Source organism: Lithobates pipiens, unplaced genomic scaffold (genome assembly GCF_037356315.1).
Source record: "Lithobates pipiens isolate NorthernLeopardFrog02 unplaced genomic scaffold, aLitPip1_a1.2 Scaffold_8, whole genome shotgun sequence".
NCBI lineage: Eukaryota > Metazoa > Chordata > Amphibia > Anura > Ranidae > Lithobates > Lithobates pipiens.
Window position 1 is genome coordinate 657,077,059 of NW_027507903.1, and position 19,260 is coordinate 657,096,318.

The following is a 19,260-nucleotide window of genomic DNA, read 5'->3' on the forward strand; positions in this document are numbered from 1 at the left end:
TGGGCACTTAAACCCCCCTCCTGCCCAGACCAATTTTCAGCTTTCAGCGCTGATGCACTTTGAATGACAATTGCGCGGGCATACAACACTGTACCCAAATAAAAATTTTATAATTTTTTTTCCCACAAATAGAGCTTTCTTTTGGTGGTATTTAATTACAGCTGGGAGTTTTATTTTTTGCTAAACAAACAAAAAAAGATGCAAAAAAAAATCATGTTTAATAGTTTGTTATAAAATTTTGCAAACGGGTCATTTTTCTCCTTCATTGAAGTGCGCTGATGAGGCGGCACTGATAGGCTGCACTGGTGGGCACTGATAGGCGGCACTGGTGGGCACTGATAGGCTGCACTGGTGGGCACTAATAGGCTGCACTGGTGGGCACTGATAGGCTGCACTGGTGGGCACTGATAGGCATAGTTAAGGCGGCACTAATAGGCACAGATAAGGCAGTACTGATGGGCACAGATAAGGCGGCACTGATGGGCAAAGATGGGCACAGATAAGATTGCACGGATGGGTGGCACTAAGGGGCACTGATAGGTACCACTGATAGATGGGACTGATGGGCACTGATAGGTGGCACTGATAGGTGGCTCTGATAGGTGTCACTGCTGGGCACTGATGGGTGGCACTGATGGGCACTGATGGGCACTGGTAGATGACACTGATGGGCACGGATATGTGGCACTGGGGTGCAGCACCGTTGTTGAGGCAGATTGTGGGCACTGCTGGGTGGCACTGTGGGCACTGCTGGGTGGCACTATGGGCATTGCTGGGTGGCACTATGGGCACTACTGACAGGGGGCACTTATTTATTCATGAGGTGGCACTGGCAGAGGGCAGGTGGTCACTGCCAGGGCTGGCCGTGATCGGGACTGATGTCCCGATCATGGCCGCCGGTGATCGGCTCTTTTTTTTACTCTCCTCGCACTGTCAGCGCGAGGAGGAATAATAGCCGATTACCGGCTCCGTTGTATCACATGATCAGCTGTCATTAGCTGACAGCTGATCACGTGGTAAGGGGTCGGGATCGACCCCTTGCTCGGATCCGTGATCAGGCGAATCTCATAGACTCGCCGATCACAGAGCGCGCCGCTCGTGCACGGGACGACGTCAATAGACGTAGTCCCGGTAAAGGAGGTCCGTGCTGTAGCCGTCATTTGGCTATAGTGCGGATCTCTAGTGGTTAAACAACACTCAATTAGGACTAAGGGGCCCAAAGTGTGCCAAAAAAATACCTCCCACGCCATTACACCCCCAGCTTAAACCGGTGATACAAGGCAAGATGGATCCATGCTTTCATGTTGTTTACATCAAATTCTGACCCGACCCTCTGAATGTCGCAGCTGAAATCCAGACTCATCAGACCAGGCAATGTTCTTCCAATCTCCTATTGCCAAATTTTGGTGATCCTGTGCCAATTGCAGCCTCAGTTTCCTGTTCTTAGCTGACAGGAGTGGTCTTCTTCTGCTGCGGTAGCCCATCTGCCTCAAGGTTGGATGTGTTGGTTTTTCAGAGATGGTATTCTGCATACCTTGGGTGTGACGAGTGGTTATTTGAGTTACTGTTGTCTTTTTATCATCTGGAACCAGTCTGCCCCATTCTCCTCTGACATTGACAAGGCATTTTCCTTCACACAACTTCCACTCACTGGATATTTTCTCTTTTTCCCACCATTCTCTGTAAACCCAAGAGAGAGTGTGTGAGTGAAAATCCCAGAAATACTCAGACCAGCCCGTCTGGCACCAACAACCATGCCACGTTCAAAGTCACTTAAATCCCCCCTCCTCCCCCTTTCTTCCCTATTGTGATGCTCGGTTTGAGCGGCAGCAAGTCATCTTCACTGCGTCTAGATGCCTGAATGCATTGAGTTGCTGCCATGTGATTGGCTGATTAGCAATTTGTGTTACCAAGCAATTGAACAGGTGTACCTAATAAAGTGGCCGGTGAGTGTAGATACACAGTACGGGACAGGATGGAGGTGAGGTGACAGCGCTTGTGCGAGGGGGTCGGTACGGATGTGTAGGGACGGCGTAGTACTCGAATCGTACTGCTACTTGAGGTCAGTCAATAATGGCGAGGAGTGAATAGAGAAGCAGATTGATGAGTCTGGGCGGCCGGTGGTGGCGGAGTGTGGAGGGGGGGAGGGAGGGGTGCTGGGGGAGGAGGGAGGGGGAGCGGGACGCTGGAAGGAGAAGACTGGGACACATTAGACACGCGAAGAGCAGAGCTTTGGCGAGCATTCTCTGGGAGACAAAGCCGGATCCGAAGAGATTGAAGCTGGTTATTATTATTATAGAGGATTTATATACAGGATTTATATGTAGAATTTATATACGGGATTTATAAAGCACCAACAGTTATAAAGGAGAAGATGAGGAATTCCGATACTTTGTGTCGGCACATCAATGATGGGCAGCAGTGACTGCACACCGGACACCCCAACACCGGGACTGAGAGATCTGAACCAGACATCCCAACACCGGGACAGGGAGACCAGAGCCGGACACACCAACACCGGGACCGGGAGACCTGAGCCAGATACCCCAACACTGGGAGACCTGAATCGGACACACCAACACCGGGACTGAGAGATCTGAACCAGACATCCCAACACCGGGACAGGGAGACCTGAGCCAGACACACCAACACCGGGACCGGGAGACCTGAGCCAGATACCCCAACACCGGGAGACCTGAATCGGACACCCCAACACCAGGAGACCTGAATCGGACACCCCAACACCGGGAGACCTGAATCGGACACCCCAACACCGGGAGACCTGAATCGGACACCCCAACACCGGGAGACCTGAATCGGACACCCCAACACCGGGAGACCTGAATCGGACACCCCAACACCGGGAGACCTGAATCGGACACCCCAACACCAGGAGACCTGAACTGTACACCCCAACACCAAGAGACCTGAACTGTACACCCCAACACCAAGAGACCTGAACTGTACACCCCAACACTGGGTGACCTGAACTGGACACCCCAACACTGGGTGACCTGAACTGGACACCCCAACACTGGGTGACCTGAACTGGACACCCCAACACTGGGTGACCTGAACTGGACACCCCAACACTGGGTGACCTGAACTGGACACCCCAACACCGGGAGACCTGAACTGGACACCCCAACACCGGGAGACCTGAACCGGACACCCCAACACCAGGAGACCTGAACCGGACACCCCAACACCGGGAGACCTGAACCGGACACCCCAACACCGGGAGACCTGAACCGGACACCCCAACACCGGGAGACCTGAACCGGACACCCCAACACCGGGAGACCTGAACCGGACACCCCAACACCGGGAGACCTGAACTGGACACCCCAACTCCGAGAGACCTGAACCGACACCCCAACACTGTGCCCAGGAGACCTGAACTAGGACACCCCAACACTGTGACCGGAGACCTGAACTAGGACACCCCAACACTGTGACTGTGAGACCTGAACTAGGACACCCCAACACTGTGACTGGGAGACCTGAACTAAGACACCCCAACACTGGGATCGGGAGACCTGAACTGGATACTCCAATACAGGGACTGGGAGACCTGAACTTGACAGAGGAACACCTTCCAGGACCCACTGAGGGATGTGGAGACATGGGGACCCATGACAGCTGACACGCCGCACACCGGGAGGATTGGACACAGTGATGGCTGCACTTGCCAGTAAATTGATCCGGCAGAAGCGAGAAACCCGAGATTCCGGTGGATCCCGCCCCGCACCCCCCCAGAGGAAAGTCTGCCCCCGCGGAACCAAATCCCTCTGCCAAAAACAGCTCCTTATCCTGGTCTCCAAAGTCCGACTCTGCAGTCAGAAAGGAGCGATGGACAAGGACCCAGGTGAGATACCGTCCTCTGTATCAACCGTCATGACCCCCCACACAGCGTTGTCACCTCACCCCCATCCTGTCCTGTATAGTCCTGTATTGACTCCTCACACAGTGCTGTCACCTCACCCCCATCCTGTTCCGTATATTCCTGTACTGACTTCTCACACAGCGCTGTCACCTCCATCCTGTCCTTTATATTCCTGTACTGACCCCCCACACAGCGCTGTCACCTCCATCCTGTCCTGTATATTCCTGTACTGACCCTCACACAGTGCTGTCACCCCCATCCTGTTCCGTATATTCCTGTACTGACTCCTCACACAGTGCTGTCACCCCCATCCTGTCCTGTATATTCCTGTACTGACTCCTCACACAGTGCTGTCACCTCCATTCTGTCCTTTATATTCCTGTACTGACCCCCCACACAGCGCTGTCACCTCCATCCTGTCCTGTATATTCCTGTACTAACCCCACACACAGCGCTGTCACCTCCATCCTGTCCTGTATATTCCTGTACTGACCCTCACACAGTGCTGTCACCCCCATCCTGTCCTGTATATTCCTGTACTGACCCCTCACACAGCACTGTCCCCTCCATCCTGTCCTGTATATTCCTGTACTGACCCCCCACAGAGCGCTGTCATCTCACCTCCATCCTGTCCTGTATATTCCTGTCTGACCCCTCATGCAGCGCTGTCACTAGACAGACATCCATCCTTTGCTGTGTAGCACACCCCCTTAGTGGCCGCAGATGCTAGGAGCAACAGCCGTGCAGTTTATTGTGGGCAAGATCCCGGAAGAGCCCCCAAATGTAGCGCACCCCCCTTAGGGGCTGCAGATGAACTGGGATCCCCCATCCTGCACAGCCGGGCACACCAAATTTTCACAGGCACAGAGTCATAGAACAGTCCGTGACTTTGTTTTTGTTATTTATTGAGGGTTAATAACTTGGATAGGGATGGGAGGTTATAGGAGGCCCACTTGACTTAACAGAACTTCACCAACAACTTTAGGGACATCTTCCCATATACGGTCTCCTCACTTTCCTCCTGCACACACTTGCATGCTGGCCCCAACTCACTGTTGGTTTATTAGACAGGCTCAGTCAGATTTAAGCAATAGCCCTTGCAGGCAGGAACTTGCAGCCCCCTGTTGTGTAGAAATATACAGTGATCAGCTTGTATTCCTCCTCCTATGGCTACTGATCCCAGCACCACCTCAAGCACTGCCAACCTACCAGGTTGCAGCTGACCCTTTCACTAGCCTATGCTAACTTCTCCACAACAGTCCTCCAGACTGACTCCTTACTAGCCCACCTGGCTTGCTCCTTACCAGCCCACCTGGCTGACTCTCTCACTAGCCCAACTGGCTGATTCTACAGGAAATCTCCCAGGGAAGGGATGAAGACTTGGCCCACCGCTGTCTTCAGGGAGAAATGGCTACATGTGCAATTCCTCCCCCCTTGTCCCCAGTAGTGCTGATCTACTAACACTATCCTCACACTTGCTTACACTCACCCCCCCCCCCCCCCCCAAAAAAAAAGCAGCTGTGTCCCCATCGACTGGGGGCAATAAACAACTCCTAAGCCCAGGAGAAAAATTGGGCATCCCATAAAAAAAAAAGGGAAGGAAGAAAGGAAACAAATTTAAAAGGGGCTTTGTACAAATAAGTTAGTAGCATAAAAAATATACAAATTTTTTCAAAGAACCATATATATACATCCCACATACACTATGTTACAAAAATTATTGGGGCGCCTGCCTTTACTTTACTGGCATCACAGTCTTAGTCCGTAGGGTTCAATATTGAGTTGGCCCACCCTCTGCAGCTATAACAGCTTCAACTCTTCTAGGAAGGCCGTCCACAAGGCTTATGAATGTGTCTATAGGAATGTTTGACCATTTTGCCAGAAGAGCATTTGTGAAGAAGGCCTGGCTCACAATCTCCGCTCTAATTCATCCCAAAGGTGTTCTATCAGGTCGAGATCAGGACTGTGCAGACCATTAAAGTTCCTCCATCCCAAACTCACTCATCCATGTCTTTATGGACCTTGCTCTGTGCACTGGTGATGTTGGAACAAGAAGGAGCCATCCCCAAACTGTCCCCACAATGTTGGGAGCATGAAATTGTTCAAAACATCTTGGTATGCTGACACCTTAAGAATTCCCTTCACTGGAACTAAGGGGCCAAGCCCAACCTATGAAAAACAACCCCCCACCATTACCCCCCCTCCACCAAATGATTTGGACCAGTGCACAAAGCAAGGCCCATTCTGTCAACAGAGGGTTTTAAGCCTGCTGGCAGAAACAAAAAAAACTATATTTTTTTCCCAACAGTCTTTGGTAGGAGGAGCCCCTCAAAATTTTGCAAAGTATTAGCAGGATACTAGGCCTCACCCGAAGTTCTTCAACAGGAACCGATTATCCCATCTGGAAAACAGGTCAGGGTGTTAGGCCTGTTAGGAAAGAAACAGAGGCAGCAATCCCCTCCTTGCCATCCATCTCTGTAACTTGTGGGCTGAACAATTCCCTTCAGTCCTTTCACAAGTAGTATTGAGGATTGGGCAGTCTTTTAAGGTTGCCGTCAGCCTCTCTGACAGCTACAGTGTGGCTACTGGTGGGCTGTCCAGCTGTGAAAATCACCACCCTGTCCCTATGAATGGCTCTTCCCAGCCGACTCCTGACAAATGTCCTGGAACCAGATCCCAGCATCTTCATTTTTAATGATAGTCCAAAACCCCCCTGTTCAGTTTGCACCAGAACTCCCAAACATAGCAAATGTTCAGACCCGAACTCCAAACCCCATTGAAGTCTATGGGACCTGAACTTGAAAAATCGAAAGTTCTCATTTTGAAGGCTTATATGCAAGTTATTGGCCATAAAAAGGGTATGGGGGCCCAGGTACTGCCCATATGTATCAATGCAAAAAAAAAAAAACTTTAAAAAAATTATGTTTTTAAAGGAACAGTGATTTTAATGATGCTTAAAGTGTAACAATATAAATGAACAATTCCTTTAAATCAGGGGTCTCAAACTGGTGGCCCTCCAGCTGTTGCAAAACTACAAGTCCCATGAGGCATTGCAAGGCTGACAGTTATAAGCATGACTCCCACAGGCAGAGGCATGATGGGACTTGTAGTTTCGCAACAGCTGGAGGGCCGCCAGTTTGAGACCCCTGCTTTAAATATAGTGCCTGGGGGTCCCCTTAGTCTGCCTGTAAAGTGGCCCAACTCTGTACCATGTATAGAACCTGCTGCAGCAAAATTGGCATTTCTAAAGAAAAAAAATATGTATTTAAATTGCGGGCAATACAACACCATTGCTGGCAATAGAAAAATGTGAAGAAAAATGGTGCGCCCCCCCCCCCCCCCAAATTCATACCAGACCATTAGGGTCTGGGCGACTTCACTACCCATCGCCTGTGGGTAATGGTCCAGACCAGCAGCTCTTGTCTGGGTTGTGGATGGTCTGTTCTGGAACTTCCACTTCACACAGACTGGGGTCTGCATGGATCCTTCGGTCCCTTCAGATGAATCTGGTACAACCGTTACCTCAGATAGCACCTCTACATTTTCCTGGCAGTTTCCCCACTCCTCCTCTGAGCTGCTATTGGATGACCATTGTGCATACTCTTCATCTAACGGCCCAAATTCCGCCTGCAGCCTAAGTGACCTCCAATCTATGGCCCCACCACTCCCGCTTCCCACTGGTTCACTTGAAGATGAGCTGTCTTCCTGCACAGGCTACTTCCAGGTGGGGTTAACAGGGTGTATGGGTGCTGCCAGCTTTTCAGGGACAGCGTCTGGCTCCTGCTGGTCAGTACTTACAGGTACCAGCTCCCTGACCAGGCTACAGGCCAAGGCAGATTTCCAGCTTCCTTCCCCCAATGTCACTTGTTTTCACAGGGGTGTCACCAGCTTCAGACTCAACCCGACCTTTCGTAGTCACTTCTAGGCCCACTACTGCCTTTCCGGGACTTTCATTGCTGTTCCGTGCTGTAGGTGAGCCGCTCCTGCTTGCTTGGTGTCAGCTTGGTATGCGGCTTGATGCAGTGCCTGCACCGAATCCAGGCATTGACCACTGTAGTGGGTCTCCTGCAGCCAGGACATAACAGACACAGACTCTCCGTCCCCTTGATCAGCCCGAGGTCAATCCCCCTTGATGCTCCAGCTGAACACCGGTGACCACCAGTGTCATCTTCTGCAATGTCAGGCAACCAGGTCAGCAGTGGGTACACAAGTGCACCGTCCACCATCTTTTTCCTTTCTCCCTCTCTGCAAGCAGGGCACGCTGAGTCTCCTCTGGGGCGTGGTTCCACCCCCAAGCTTCCGGACTGGCTGCCGCCTACAGCTCTGATAAGTGATAAGTAGGCTTGTTCCTGCACGCTTTGCAGTAATCCCTTGTTGACTGAACTGGAACTTGCAGGCATAGACAGTACACTGGTAATTGTTATGTACATGCTGATGCTTGCAGAACTTGCCAGGACATGGCGCTCGGCACTACCTGTGCACAAGCAACTGGGAGAAGATGGTTGTAAGTGTTCACTGTGGTTACCATGACCAACAGCAAAGTCTGTAACACATGCCACACTGTTTTTAGCAGGGTTAGGACTGTCTTTAACATCAGCTGTGGTGGACAACTGATAGACCCCCACCTGCAGGTACCCGCTTGGCTTATCCCGATCACCATGGGCAACAGTAGACATTTCCATGTACACTTTATTGTTCTCAGCAGGACATTGCAGTATACAGTCACTTTTTCCAGCTTTATGAAGACCACCGGAAATTTTGTAATCCAAGGGCGTGATCACCCGCCATGGTTGCCATGGGTGACAGCTAGACATGGGATGAACACCCCTCTGTTTCCCTCGCAGCAGAACTCCTGAACAGGGTAAATATTCTAACCCAAATGGCAAACCCCAATGAAGTCTATATGAGCTGAACAGGATAAATTAAAAGTGCCCATTTTGAAGGCTTGTAAGCAAGTAATTGGCCATAAAAGGGTTATGGGGGTCTGGGTACTGCCCTGGGGGACATGTATCAATGCAAAAAAAAAATATTAACAATTGTTTTTTCAGGAGCATTGATTTTAATTATGCTTAAAATGCAACAATAATACAATGAAATGAAAAATTGCTTTAAATATAGTGCCTGGGAGGTCCCCCTAATCTACCTGTAAAGTGGCGCATCTGTAGCATATATAGAACCTGCTGCAGCAAAACTGACATTTCTAAAGAAAGAAAAACTGCATGAAATTACATTTAAATAGCTGGAAATAGTTACATGTTAAAACCCCCCAGTCCAATTATTTTTTTTTTAAATGGTGTGGGGTCCCCCCCAAATCCCATACCAGACCATTATCTCTTAATGTGACTGTAAAGTGGCACATCTGTAGCATGCATAATATTATGCTGCAGGAAAAAATTACTTGAGGTTACAATTGACAGCGCCCAATTATTGGAAACAGAAAGAAAAAAATAGCGCCCCACCAGGGGCAGGTATGGATTTTGAGGGGAACCCCTCCCCAAAATCCATACCAGATCTTTATCCAGGCATGCAGCCTGGTAGGTCAGGACGAGGACCAGCGCACCTTGATGGGGACAAGGGCCTCATTCCCACAACCGTGGCCAGTGGTTGTGGGGGGTCTGAGGGTAAGGCGCTTATCGGAATCTGGAAGTTCAATTAGGGGGCCCCCAGATCCAGACCCCCCCCATGTGAATGAGTATCGGGTACAGAAAAGACAGGTCAGAATGTGGGATTACACCTAGTACACTGGCGTAGGGATTGATGGTTGTATTATTGACCTTGATGGAGAAGTCGGGGGGGGGCGCATGGGTGGGGGGGAATGTTACCAGCTTGGTTTTACAGAGATTTTGTTTAAGGAAGTGGTGTGACATCCATGGTGGTATTTCAGTTAGTAAGTTAATAATGCAAGAGTCTGATAGAGTGAGGTGAGGAGTAGAGAGATAGATTTGGGTGTCATCGGCATAGAAATGGTTTTGGAAGCCAATGGGAGGTTATCAAGTGACCAAGGGAAGAGGTGTAGATGGAGAAGAGAAGGGGTCCAAGATCCCTTGGAATCTACTATATCTACTATTCCTGTAATGACCCCTCACACAGCGCTGTCAATACACCCTCCATCCCATCCTGTATATCTATATTCCTGTACTGATCCCTCACACAGCGCTGTCACTACATCTCCATTAGAGTTAGGCAAACAGTAATGGAACATAATTACCTGTTCGCCCGTTCAGCGAACAACTCGAATTTGCAGGGCGTTCGCAGGTGTTCGCCCTGCAATGCACTGCGTGCTGCACAGTGCATTCTGAGCTCTGATTGGGCAAAGCTTTGCCCAATTACGGCACAGTGAAAAGCTGGTTGTTAAGGAGCAGGCCAGGAAGCTGGCCATGCCGTCCTTAGAAACCGATGAGTCATCAGCTGTCAATGGGCTTCCCCGCTGCCAGCTGAATAAAAAAAAAACATTGCCTGAAATTAAAAAGGGAAAAAGAAATGGCGTGCGGTCCCCCTAAAAATTCATACCAGACCCTTATCTGAGAATGCAACCTGGCTTCCCGGGCTACATGCTCGGATAAGGGTCAGGTATGGATTTTGGGGGGAACCCCACACGATTTATTTTATTTTTTACATTTTGAATGGGGGGACCCCACACAATTTTCCTATTTAAAGCGAGATTCCACCCTAAAGTGGAACCTCCGCTGATCGGATCCCTCCCCCCCTCCGGTGTCACAATTGACACCTTTCAGGGGGGAGGGGGGTGGAGATACCTGTCAAAGACAGGTATTTTCACCCACTTCCGGGCATAGACTCTCGTGGGAGTCTACGCCATTTCCTGCCCTGCCGCGCTGTCTGCTGGGACACACACGGGTCCCAGTGACAGCGCGGAGATTTCCTATTGCGCGGGGCGCGGCTTGCGCATGCGCAGTAGGGAACCGGGAAGTGAAGCCGATTCGCTTCACTTCCTGATTCCCTCACCTAGAATGGTGACTGCAGCAGCCGAGAGCCGAGCGATCGATCGGCCTCGGCTGCCGGCATCGCTGGAACCCGGGACAGGTGAGTGTCCATTTATTAAAAGTCAGCAGCTGTAGTATTCATAGCTGCTGGCTTTTAATATTTTTTTTTGTAGGTGGAATCCCTCTTTAAAATGTATCTATTTCTGGCACTATTAAATGCCATTTCATGCAGTTTTATTTTTTCCCTTTAGAAATGTTAGTTTTGCTGCAGCAGGTTCTATACATGCTACAGATGTGACACTTTACAGGCAGGATAAGGAGACCCCCCAGGCACTATACTTAAAGGATTTTTTTTTTTTCATTTTTATTGTACCTCAAGCATCATTAAATTTACTAAATTACTGCTCTCGTAAAAACGATCTTTTAAAAAAAAGTTTGCATTGATACATGTCACCCATGGCAGTACCCAGGCCCCCGTATCCTTTTTAGGCCAATTACTTGCAAAGCAGCCTTAAAAATGGGAATCATTGATTTTTCAAGTTCGGGTCATATAGACTTTAATAGGGTTCGCTGTTCGGATAAGAACTTTTTCTCTCTTTGGGAGCTCTGGTGCGAACCAAACAGGGGGGGGGGGGGGTTGTTTGGCCCATCTCTAACCTCCATCCTATCTTGCATATCTATTATTCATATACTGACCCCTAACACAGCGCTGTCACCTCACCTCCATCCTGCCCTGTATATTCCTGTAATGACCCCTCGCACAGCGCTCTGACCTCGATAGCGCGTTCGTTGATATCTCTCTGTAATGACCGCCTTGCTAAGCTGTGTCATTGAACATTGTGTTAGTCCCTGCTCTAGTTGAGCTGTCGGTATAATGGATTGAATAGTTTGTCCCTGGAGACAATAAGATGAAAGAAAAGAGGTCAGGGGCACAGAGAAGATAGAACAGCAGTGTGATTAGAGTAGGAGGAGGTGGGGGGGGGACTCAAGTTGATTTTTTTTTTCTATTTCACATGAAATTTTTGACTTTTCTTTTGCAGAACCGCAGTTGAGAGGGATTGTGACCCGTTTGCTCAGTCGAGTGGGATATTACCTTCAATTCCTTCCCGATGGGACCATATCAGGGACTGCAGAGGAACTCAGCCCTTATAGTGAGTAGACAAAGTAACATTTCTTTAGTCAACACGATTTGTTTCCAGCAAGTAGATTTTCCTAGAATGCAGGCGGCTTATATTTTGTTTCAGATTCTGTTCTATGTGTTTAAATACCTCCATAGACTCCATGGACACCTGCTGACCTGGCACCATCAACAGGAACCGTTTCGGAGGCAGCAGTGATTTTATTAATACTTAACATGAAACATTAAAAATGTGAAATGCCTTGTCTTGTTACAATGACATCTGAAAGTGGGTGGAATCAGGCAGCAAGTGAACATGTTGTCCCTGAAGTTGATGTGTTGAAAGCAGAAAAAAATGGACAAATGTAAGGGTTTGAGGCTTTGACAAGGGCCAAATTGTAATGTCTAGATGAATGGGTCAGGGCAGCTCCAAAACTGCAGCTAATGTGGGATGTTCTCGGTCTGCAGAGGTCAGGACTGACCAAAAGTGGTCCAAGGAAGGAGAACCATCCCACCGGTGACAGGGTCATGGGCGGCCAATGCTCATTGATGGAGGTGGAGAGGGAAGGCTCATTGATGGAGGAGGGGAGGGAAGGCTCATTGATGGAGGAGGGGAGGGAAGGCTCATTGATGGAGGAGGGGAGGGAAGGCTCATTGATGGAGGTGGTGAAGGATGGCTCATTGATGGAGGTGGGAGGGGGATGGCTCATTGATGGAGGTGGGAGGGGGATGCTCACTGATGGAGGTGGGGAAGGGTAGCTTATTGATGGGGGTGGGAAGGAAGGCTCATTGATGGAGGTGGAGAGGGAAGGCTTATTAATGGAACTGTGGAGGGAAGGCTCATTGATAAAGGTGGAGAGAAAAGGCTCATTGATAGAGATGGGGGGGGGGGGCTCATTTATGGAGGTGGGGAGTAGAGGCTCAATGATAGGTGTGGAGGGGGAGGCTTATTGATGGAGGAGGGGAGGGAAGGCTCATTGATTTAGTTGGGGGGCTCATTGATGGAGGTGAGGAGGGAAGTCTTACTGATGGAGATGGGGAGGGAAGGCTCATTGATGGAGGTGGGGAGGGAAGGCTCACTGATCAAGGTGTTGCGGGAATGCACATTGATGGAGATGAAAGGAGGAAAGGCTCATTGATGGAGGTGGGGAGGGAAGGTTCATTAATGGAGGTGTGGAGGGAAGGCTCATTGATGGAGGTGGGGAGGGAAGGCTCATTGATGGAGGTGGGGAGGGAAGGCTCATTGATGGAGGTGGGGAGGGAAGGCTCATTGATGGAGGTGGGGAGGAAAGACTCATTGATGGAGGTGTGGAGGGAAGGCTCATTGATGGAGGCGGGGGTGGGAAGGCTCATTGATGGAGGTGGGGAGGGAAGGCTCATTGATGGAGGTGGGGAGGGAAGGCTCATTGATGGAGGTGGGGAGGGAAGGCTCATTGATGGAGGTGTGGAGGGAAGGCTCATTGATGGAGACGGGGGTGGGAAGGCTCATTGATGGAGGCGGGGGTGGGAAGGCTCATTGATGGAGGTGGGGAGGGAAGGCTCATTGATGGAGGTGGGGAGGGAAGGCTCATTGATGGAGGTGGGGAGGGAAGACTCATTGATGGAGGTGTGGAGGGAAGGCTCATTGATGGAGGCGGGGGTGGGAAGGCTCATTGATGGAGGTGGGGAGGGAAGGCTCATTGATGGAGGTGGGGAGGGAAGGCTCATTGATGGAGGTGGTGAAGGATGGCTCATTGATGGAGGCGGGGGTGGGAAGGCTCATTGATGGAGGTGGGGAGGGAAGGCTCATTGATGGAGGTGTGGAGGGAAGGCTCATTGATGGAGACGGGGGTGGGAAGGCTCATTGATGGAGGTGGGGAGGGAAGGCTCATTGATGGAGGTGGGGAGGGAAGGCTCATTGATGGAGGTGGGGAGGGAATGCTCATTGATGGAGGTGTGGAGGGAAGGCTCATTGATGGAGGCGGGGGAGGGAAGGCTCATTGATGGAGGTGAGGAGGGAAGGCTCATTGATGGAGGTGTGGAGGGAAGGCTCATTGATGGAGGTGGGGAGGGAAGGCTCATTGATGGAGGTGTGGAGGGAAGGCTCATTGATGGAGGTGGGGTGGGAAGGCTCATTGATGGAGGTGTGGAGGGAAGGCTCATTGATGGAGGTGTGGGGAGGGAAGGCTCATTGATGGAGGTGTGGAGGGAAGGTTCATTGATGGAGGTGGGGAGGGAAGGCTCATTGATGGAGGTGTGGAGGGAAGGCTCATTGATGGAGGTGTGGAGGGAAGGCTCATTGATGGAGGTGTGGGGAGGGAAGGCTCATTGATGGAGGTGTGGAGGGAAGGTTCATTGATGGAGGTGGGGAGGGAAGGCTCATTGATGGAGGTGTGGAGGGAAGGCTCATTGATGGAGACGGGGGTGGGAAGGCTCATTGATGGAGGTGGGGAGGGAAGGCTCATTGATGGAGGTGTGGAGGGAAGGCTCATTGATGGAGGTGTGGAGGGAAGGCTCATTGATGGAGGTGTGGAGGGAAGGCTCATTGATGGAGACGGGGGTGGGAAGGCTCATTGATGGAGGTGGGGAGGGAAGGCCCATTGATGAAGGTGTGGACGGAAGGCTCATTGATGGAGGTGTGGAGGGAAGGCTCATTGATGGAGGTGTGGGGAGGGAAGGCTCATTGATGGAGGTGTGGAGGGAAGGTTCATTGATGGAGGTGTGGAGGGAAGGCTCATTGATGGAGATGGGGATGGAAGACACATTGATGGAGGGGGGGGTGGGAAGGCTCATTGATGGAGGTGGGGAGGGAAGGCTCATTGATGGAGGTGGGGAGGGAAGGCTAGCCTATGTAGTCTGATACAATTGAAGTGCTGCTGGTGCTCAAATTGCTGAAAAAGTGAATGCTAATTCTGATAGAAAGGTGTCAGAACACACAGTACATCACAGTTTGTTTTGTATGGGGCTGTGTAGCCGCAGATCAGTCAGTGTGTCCATGCTGATCCGTGTCCACAGCCAAAAGCACCTACAATTAGAACATAAGTATCAGAACTGGAACACAGAGCAATGGAAGAAGGTGGATGGCCAGGTGCTTGTGCACCAGGAGACGGTATGGGAAGGAGGCAAGCTGGCGACGTCAGTGTGGTGCTTTGGGCAATGCTCTACCGGGAAACCTTGGCTCCTGACATTCATGTGGATGTTACTAGATACATACCACCTAGCTAAACATTGTTGGTGACGAAGTACACCTCTTTGTGGAAATGATCTTCCTTGATGGCAGTGGTCTCTTTCGGTAGGATAATGCACGCTGCAACAAATGGTTCAAGAACGGTTTGAGGTACACAACAATGAGTTCAAGATGTTGACTTGGTCTCTAAATTTTCTAGATCTTAACATCTGTGGAATGTGCTGGAAAAACAAATCCCATCCATGGAGGCCTCACCTCACAACTTACAGGACTTAAAGACTTAAAGGATCTACCACGGTGTACTTTCAGAGGTCTAGCGGCATCCATGTCCTGAGGCGTCAGGGCTGTTTTAGCAGCAAAAGGAGGACCTACTCAATTAACAGAAAAACTTCTGCTTAAACTGCCAGTAAACAACACAGTGGTGGAACTACCAGGATTGCAAAGGTCACACTTGCGACCAGGCCCTGGATTTCCTCCACTGTGGTGGTGTGGGGGTCCCCCAAGAGCCTGGACTGTGACTCCCCCCAGCAGGGTTGCTGGCTTCAGGGCTCTGAGCTGAGCAGAGCCAGCATTGACAGTTCCCCTTCCCTCCTCACAGACAGGAGATGAGAGAAAGAGCTGATCAACTTCTCCTCATCCCACCCTCTTCTCCTGTGTCTGCCCCAGCGGTGCTGTGCCTCAAGGAAGAGGATGTGTGGGTGGGAAGTTTGAAGCCCAGCAGCCAGATGAGGAAAGGTTCCGACTACTGATGCCAGCGTATGCTCACCATCCATCTACTGTGAGTGAAGTCTTCCCCCTGCATCAGAGTTCTCCTTTACACCAGAGTCCACAGCATGCCCCCTTACATCAGAGACCCACATTTAATCTGGGTTCCCCTTTTTACACTGAGAACTCTGATATCCGGAGGGAACATTGATGTAAGAAGGAACACTGTAGACTCTGGTGTGAAGGGGTACTCTGATATAAAGTGGTCATTGGTAACCAGAGCCCCCACTTACATCAGAGTTCCCAGCATTCTCCTTTAATCAGGGCTCCCAGAGCACCCCTTACATAAGAGTCTGCAGAGCCCCCCTTAAATCAGAGTCCACAGAGATCCCCCTTACATTGTAAGTGGATATTCTGCATTCTCTGATGTAAGGGGACTGATGTAGTGGGCGCTCTGATGTAGAATCTGATGTAGGGAGAACTCTGCAGACCCTGATGTAATGGGTGCTCTATGGACTCTGATGTAAGGGGGGGTCTGCAGACACTAATGTAAGGGGTACTCTAGGAACCCCAGTTAATGAGGGGAATTCTGGTAACTCTGATGTAAGTGGGGGCACTGGGTACTAGAGACCCCCTTATATCACAGTTCCCTTTTACACCATAGTCCACAGTGTGCCCCCTTACATCAAAGACCCCCACGGAATCAGGTTTCCCCTTTTTACACTGAGAACTTTGATTTAAGAAGGAACACTGCAGATTCTGGTTTAAAGGGGAACTCTAGTTTCTGGTAACCCCACTTACATCAGAGTTCCCAGCATTCCCCTTTTAATTAGGGTTCCCAGAGCACCCCTAAGGCCGCGTACACATGCGGGGACTGTTCGCCCAACTTTGTCCGCCAAACAGTTTCAGCGGACAGTCCGCTCAAAATTAGCATGGACGGACTTGCCCACACACGACGAACGAACAGTCCGCTGAAACCGTGCGCGATGACGTGAACGGCACGTACGACGGGACGAAAAATATGACGTCCTATACACTGCAATGCAAACTTCGGCGTGTAAATCCTTTCTGAGCATGCGCGGAACTTAGTTTGACTAACAAGCCTACACACGAGGGGACTGTTCGCTGAAACAAAGTTTCAGCGGACAGTTTTTCGGAATTTCCGAAAAACTTTGTTCAGCAGACTGTCCGCTGAAACTGTCCGCTGAAAGCCCACACACGAGCGGACTGTCCGCCGAAACACTGTTCAGCGGACAAAGTTGAGCGAACAGTCCCCGCGTGTGTACGCGGCCTTACAAACAAGTTTGCAGAGCACACCCCCCCCCCTTAAATCAGGGTCCACAAAGATCCCCCTTACATTGTAAGTGGATATTTTGCATACTCTGATGTAAGGGGACTCTGCAGACTCTGATGTAGTGGGCGCTCTGCACACTTTTATGTAAAGGAGAACTCTGCGGACTCTGATGTAAGGGGTGCTCTACAGACTCTGATGTAAGGGGGGCTCTACAGACTATAATGTAAAGGGGGCTCTGCAGACTCTGGTGTAAGGGGAGCTCTGCAGACTCTGATGTGAGGGGTGCTCTAGGAAACCTGATTAAAGGGGAATTCTGGTAACTCTGATGTAAGTCAGGGCACTGGCCACAGGTGCAAGTCAGGGCACTGGGTCCTTATATCACAGTTCCCCTTTACACCAGAGTCTGCAACTTTCCTTCTTATATCAAACGTCCCTCTTCACATCTGAGTTCTCAGTATTTCCCCTTAAATGAAAGTCCCCAGAGTTCGCATAAAAAAAAAAAATATATATATATATATATATATACAATACTTATATTTTATATATACCTACATATATTTTGTGATTAAATAACATTTCTAATTATATGGCTTTAATCACAAGAGTCCCCCCTTACATCAAAGTTCACAGAGTTCCCCCTTTACATCTGAATCCACAGAGTTCCCCCTTTACATCTGAATCCACAGAGTTCCCCCTTTACATCTGAAACCACAGAGTTCCCCCTTTACATCTGAATCCACAGAGTTCCCCCTTTACATCTGAAACCACAGAGTTCCCCCTTTACATCTGAATCCACAGAGTTCCGCTTTACGTCTGAATCCACAGAGTTCCGCTTTACGTCTGAATCCACAGAGTTCCGCTTTACGTCTGAATCCACAGAGTTCCGCTTTACGTCTGAATCCACAGAGTTCCGCTTTACGTCTGAATCCACAGAGTTCCGCTTTACGTCTGAATCCACAGAGTTCCGCTTTATGTCTGAATCCACAGAGTTCCGCTTTACGTCTGAATCCACAGAGTTCCGCTTTACGTCTGAATCCACAGAGTTCCGCTTTACGTCTGAATCCACAGAGTTCCGCTTTACGTCTGAATCCACAGAGTTCCGCTTTACGTCTGAATCCACAGAGTTCCGCTTTATGTCTGAATCCACAGAGTTCCGCTTTACGTCTGAATCCACAGAGTTCCCCCTTTACATCTGAATCCACAGAGTTCCCCCTTTACATCTGAATCCACAGAGTTCCCCCTTTACATCTGAATCCACAGAGTTCCCCCTTTACATCTGAAACCACAGAGTTCCCCCTTTACATCTGAATCCACAGAGTTCCCCCTTTACATCTGAAACCACAGAGTTCCCCCTTTACATCTGAATCCACAGAGTTCCGCTTTACGTCTGAATCCACAGAGTTCCGCTTTACGTCTGAATCCACAGAGTTCCGCTTTACGTCTGAATCCACAGAGTTCCGCTTTACGTCTGAATCCACAGAGTTCCGCTTTACGTCTGAATCCACAGAGTTCCGCTTTACGTCTGAATCCACAGAGTTCCGCTTTACGTCTGAATCCACAGAGTTCCGCTTTACGTCTGAATCCACAGAGTTCCGCTTTACGTCTGAATCCACAGAGTTCCGCTTTACATCTGAATCCACAGAGTTCCGCTTTACATCTGAATCCACAGAGTTCCGCTTTACATCTGAATCCACAGAGTTCCGCTTTACATCTGAATCCAGAGTTCCGCTTTACGTCTGAATCCACAGAGTTCCGCTTTACGTCTGAATCCACAGAGTTCCGCTTTACGTCTGAATCCACAGAGTTCCGCTTTAAGTCTGAATCCACAGAGTTCCGCTTTACGTCTGAATCCACAGAGTTCCGCTTTACGTCTGAATCCACAGAGTTTCCCCTTACATCTGAACTTGCAGAGTCCCCTTACTCTGTAAGGGGCAACTCTATTTTTTTTGGTATAGGTTTCTTGGCCACAATTAACATCCAAGGACCAGTCTTTCCACACCCGTTTGACAGGTGCATTGAATTCATTTTTTTTACAGAAAGGCCAATTCTTGCTTTCATCAAGATTGCCTCTATAGGTTATGGGGTGAAGGCGCCACCAACACCCAAAGACCAATTTTTCCACAACTATTTGACTGGGGGAATCAAATACAT

General features: G+C 49.8%; 1 protein-coding gene across 1 annotated transcript in view; it reads left to right on the top strand.

Moving 5' to 3' along the window:
* Positions 1-2,200: 2,200 nt before the first annotated feature.
* LOC143961746 (fibroblast growth factor 11-like) overlaps positions 2,201-19,260 on the top strand; it is a 61,941-nt gene continuing 44,881 nt past the window's right edge. Inside the window, exons 1-2 of the mRNA XM_077471086.1 lie at positions 2,201-3,868; positions 11,868-11,978. Of these exons, the coding sequence (XP_077327212.1) occupies positions 3,679-3,868; positions 11,868-11,978 (301 nt within the window). The 5' untranslated portion in view covers positions 2,201-3,678. The remainder of the gene's footprint in view (positions 3,869-11,867; positions 11,979-19,260) is intronic.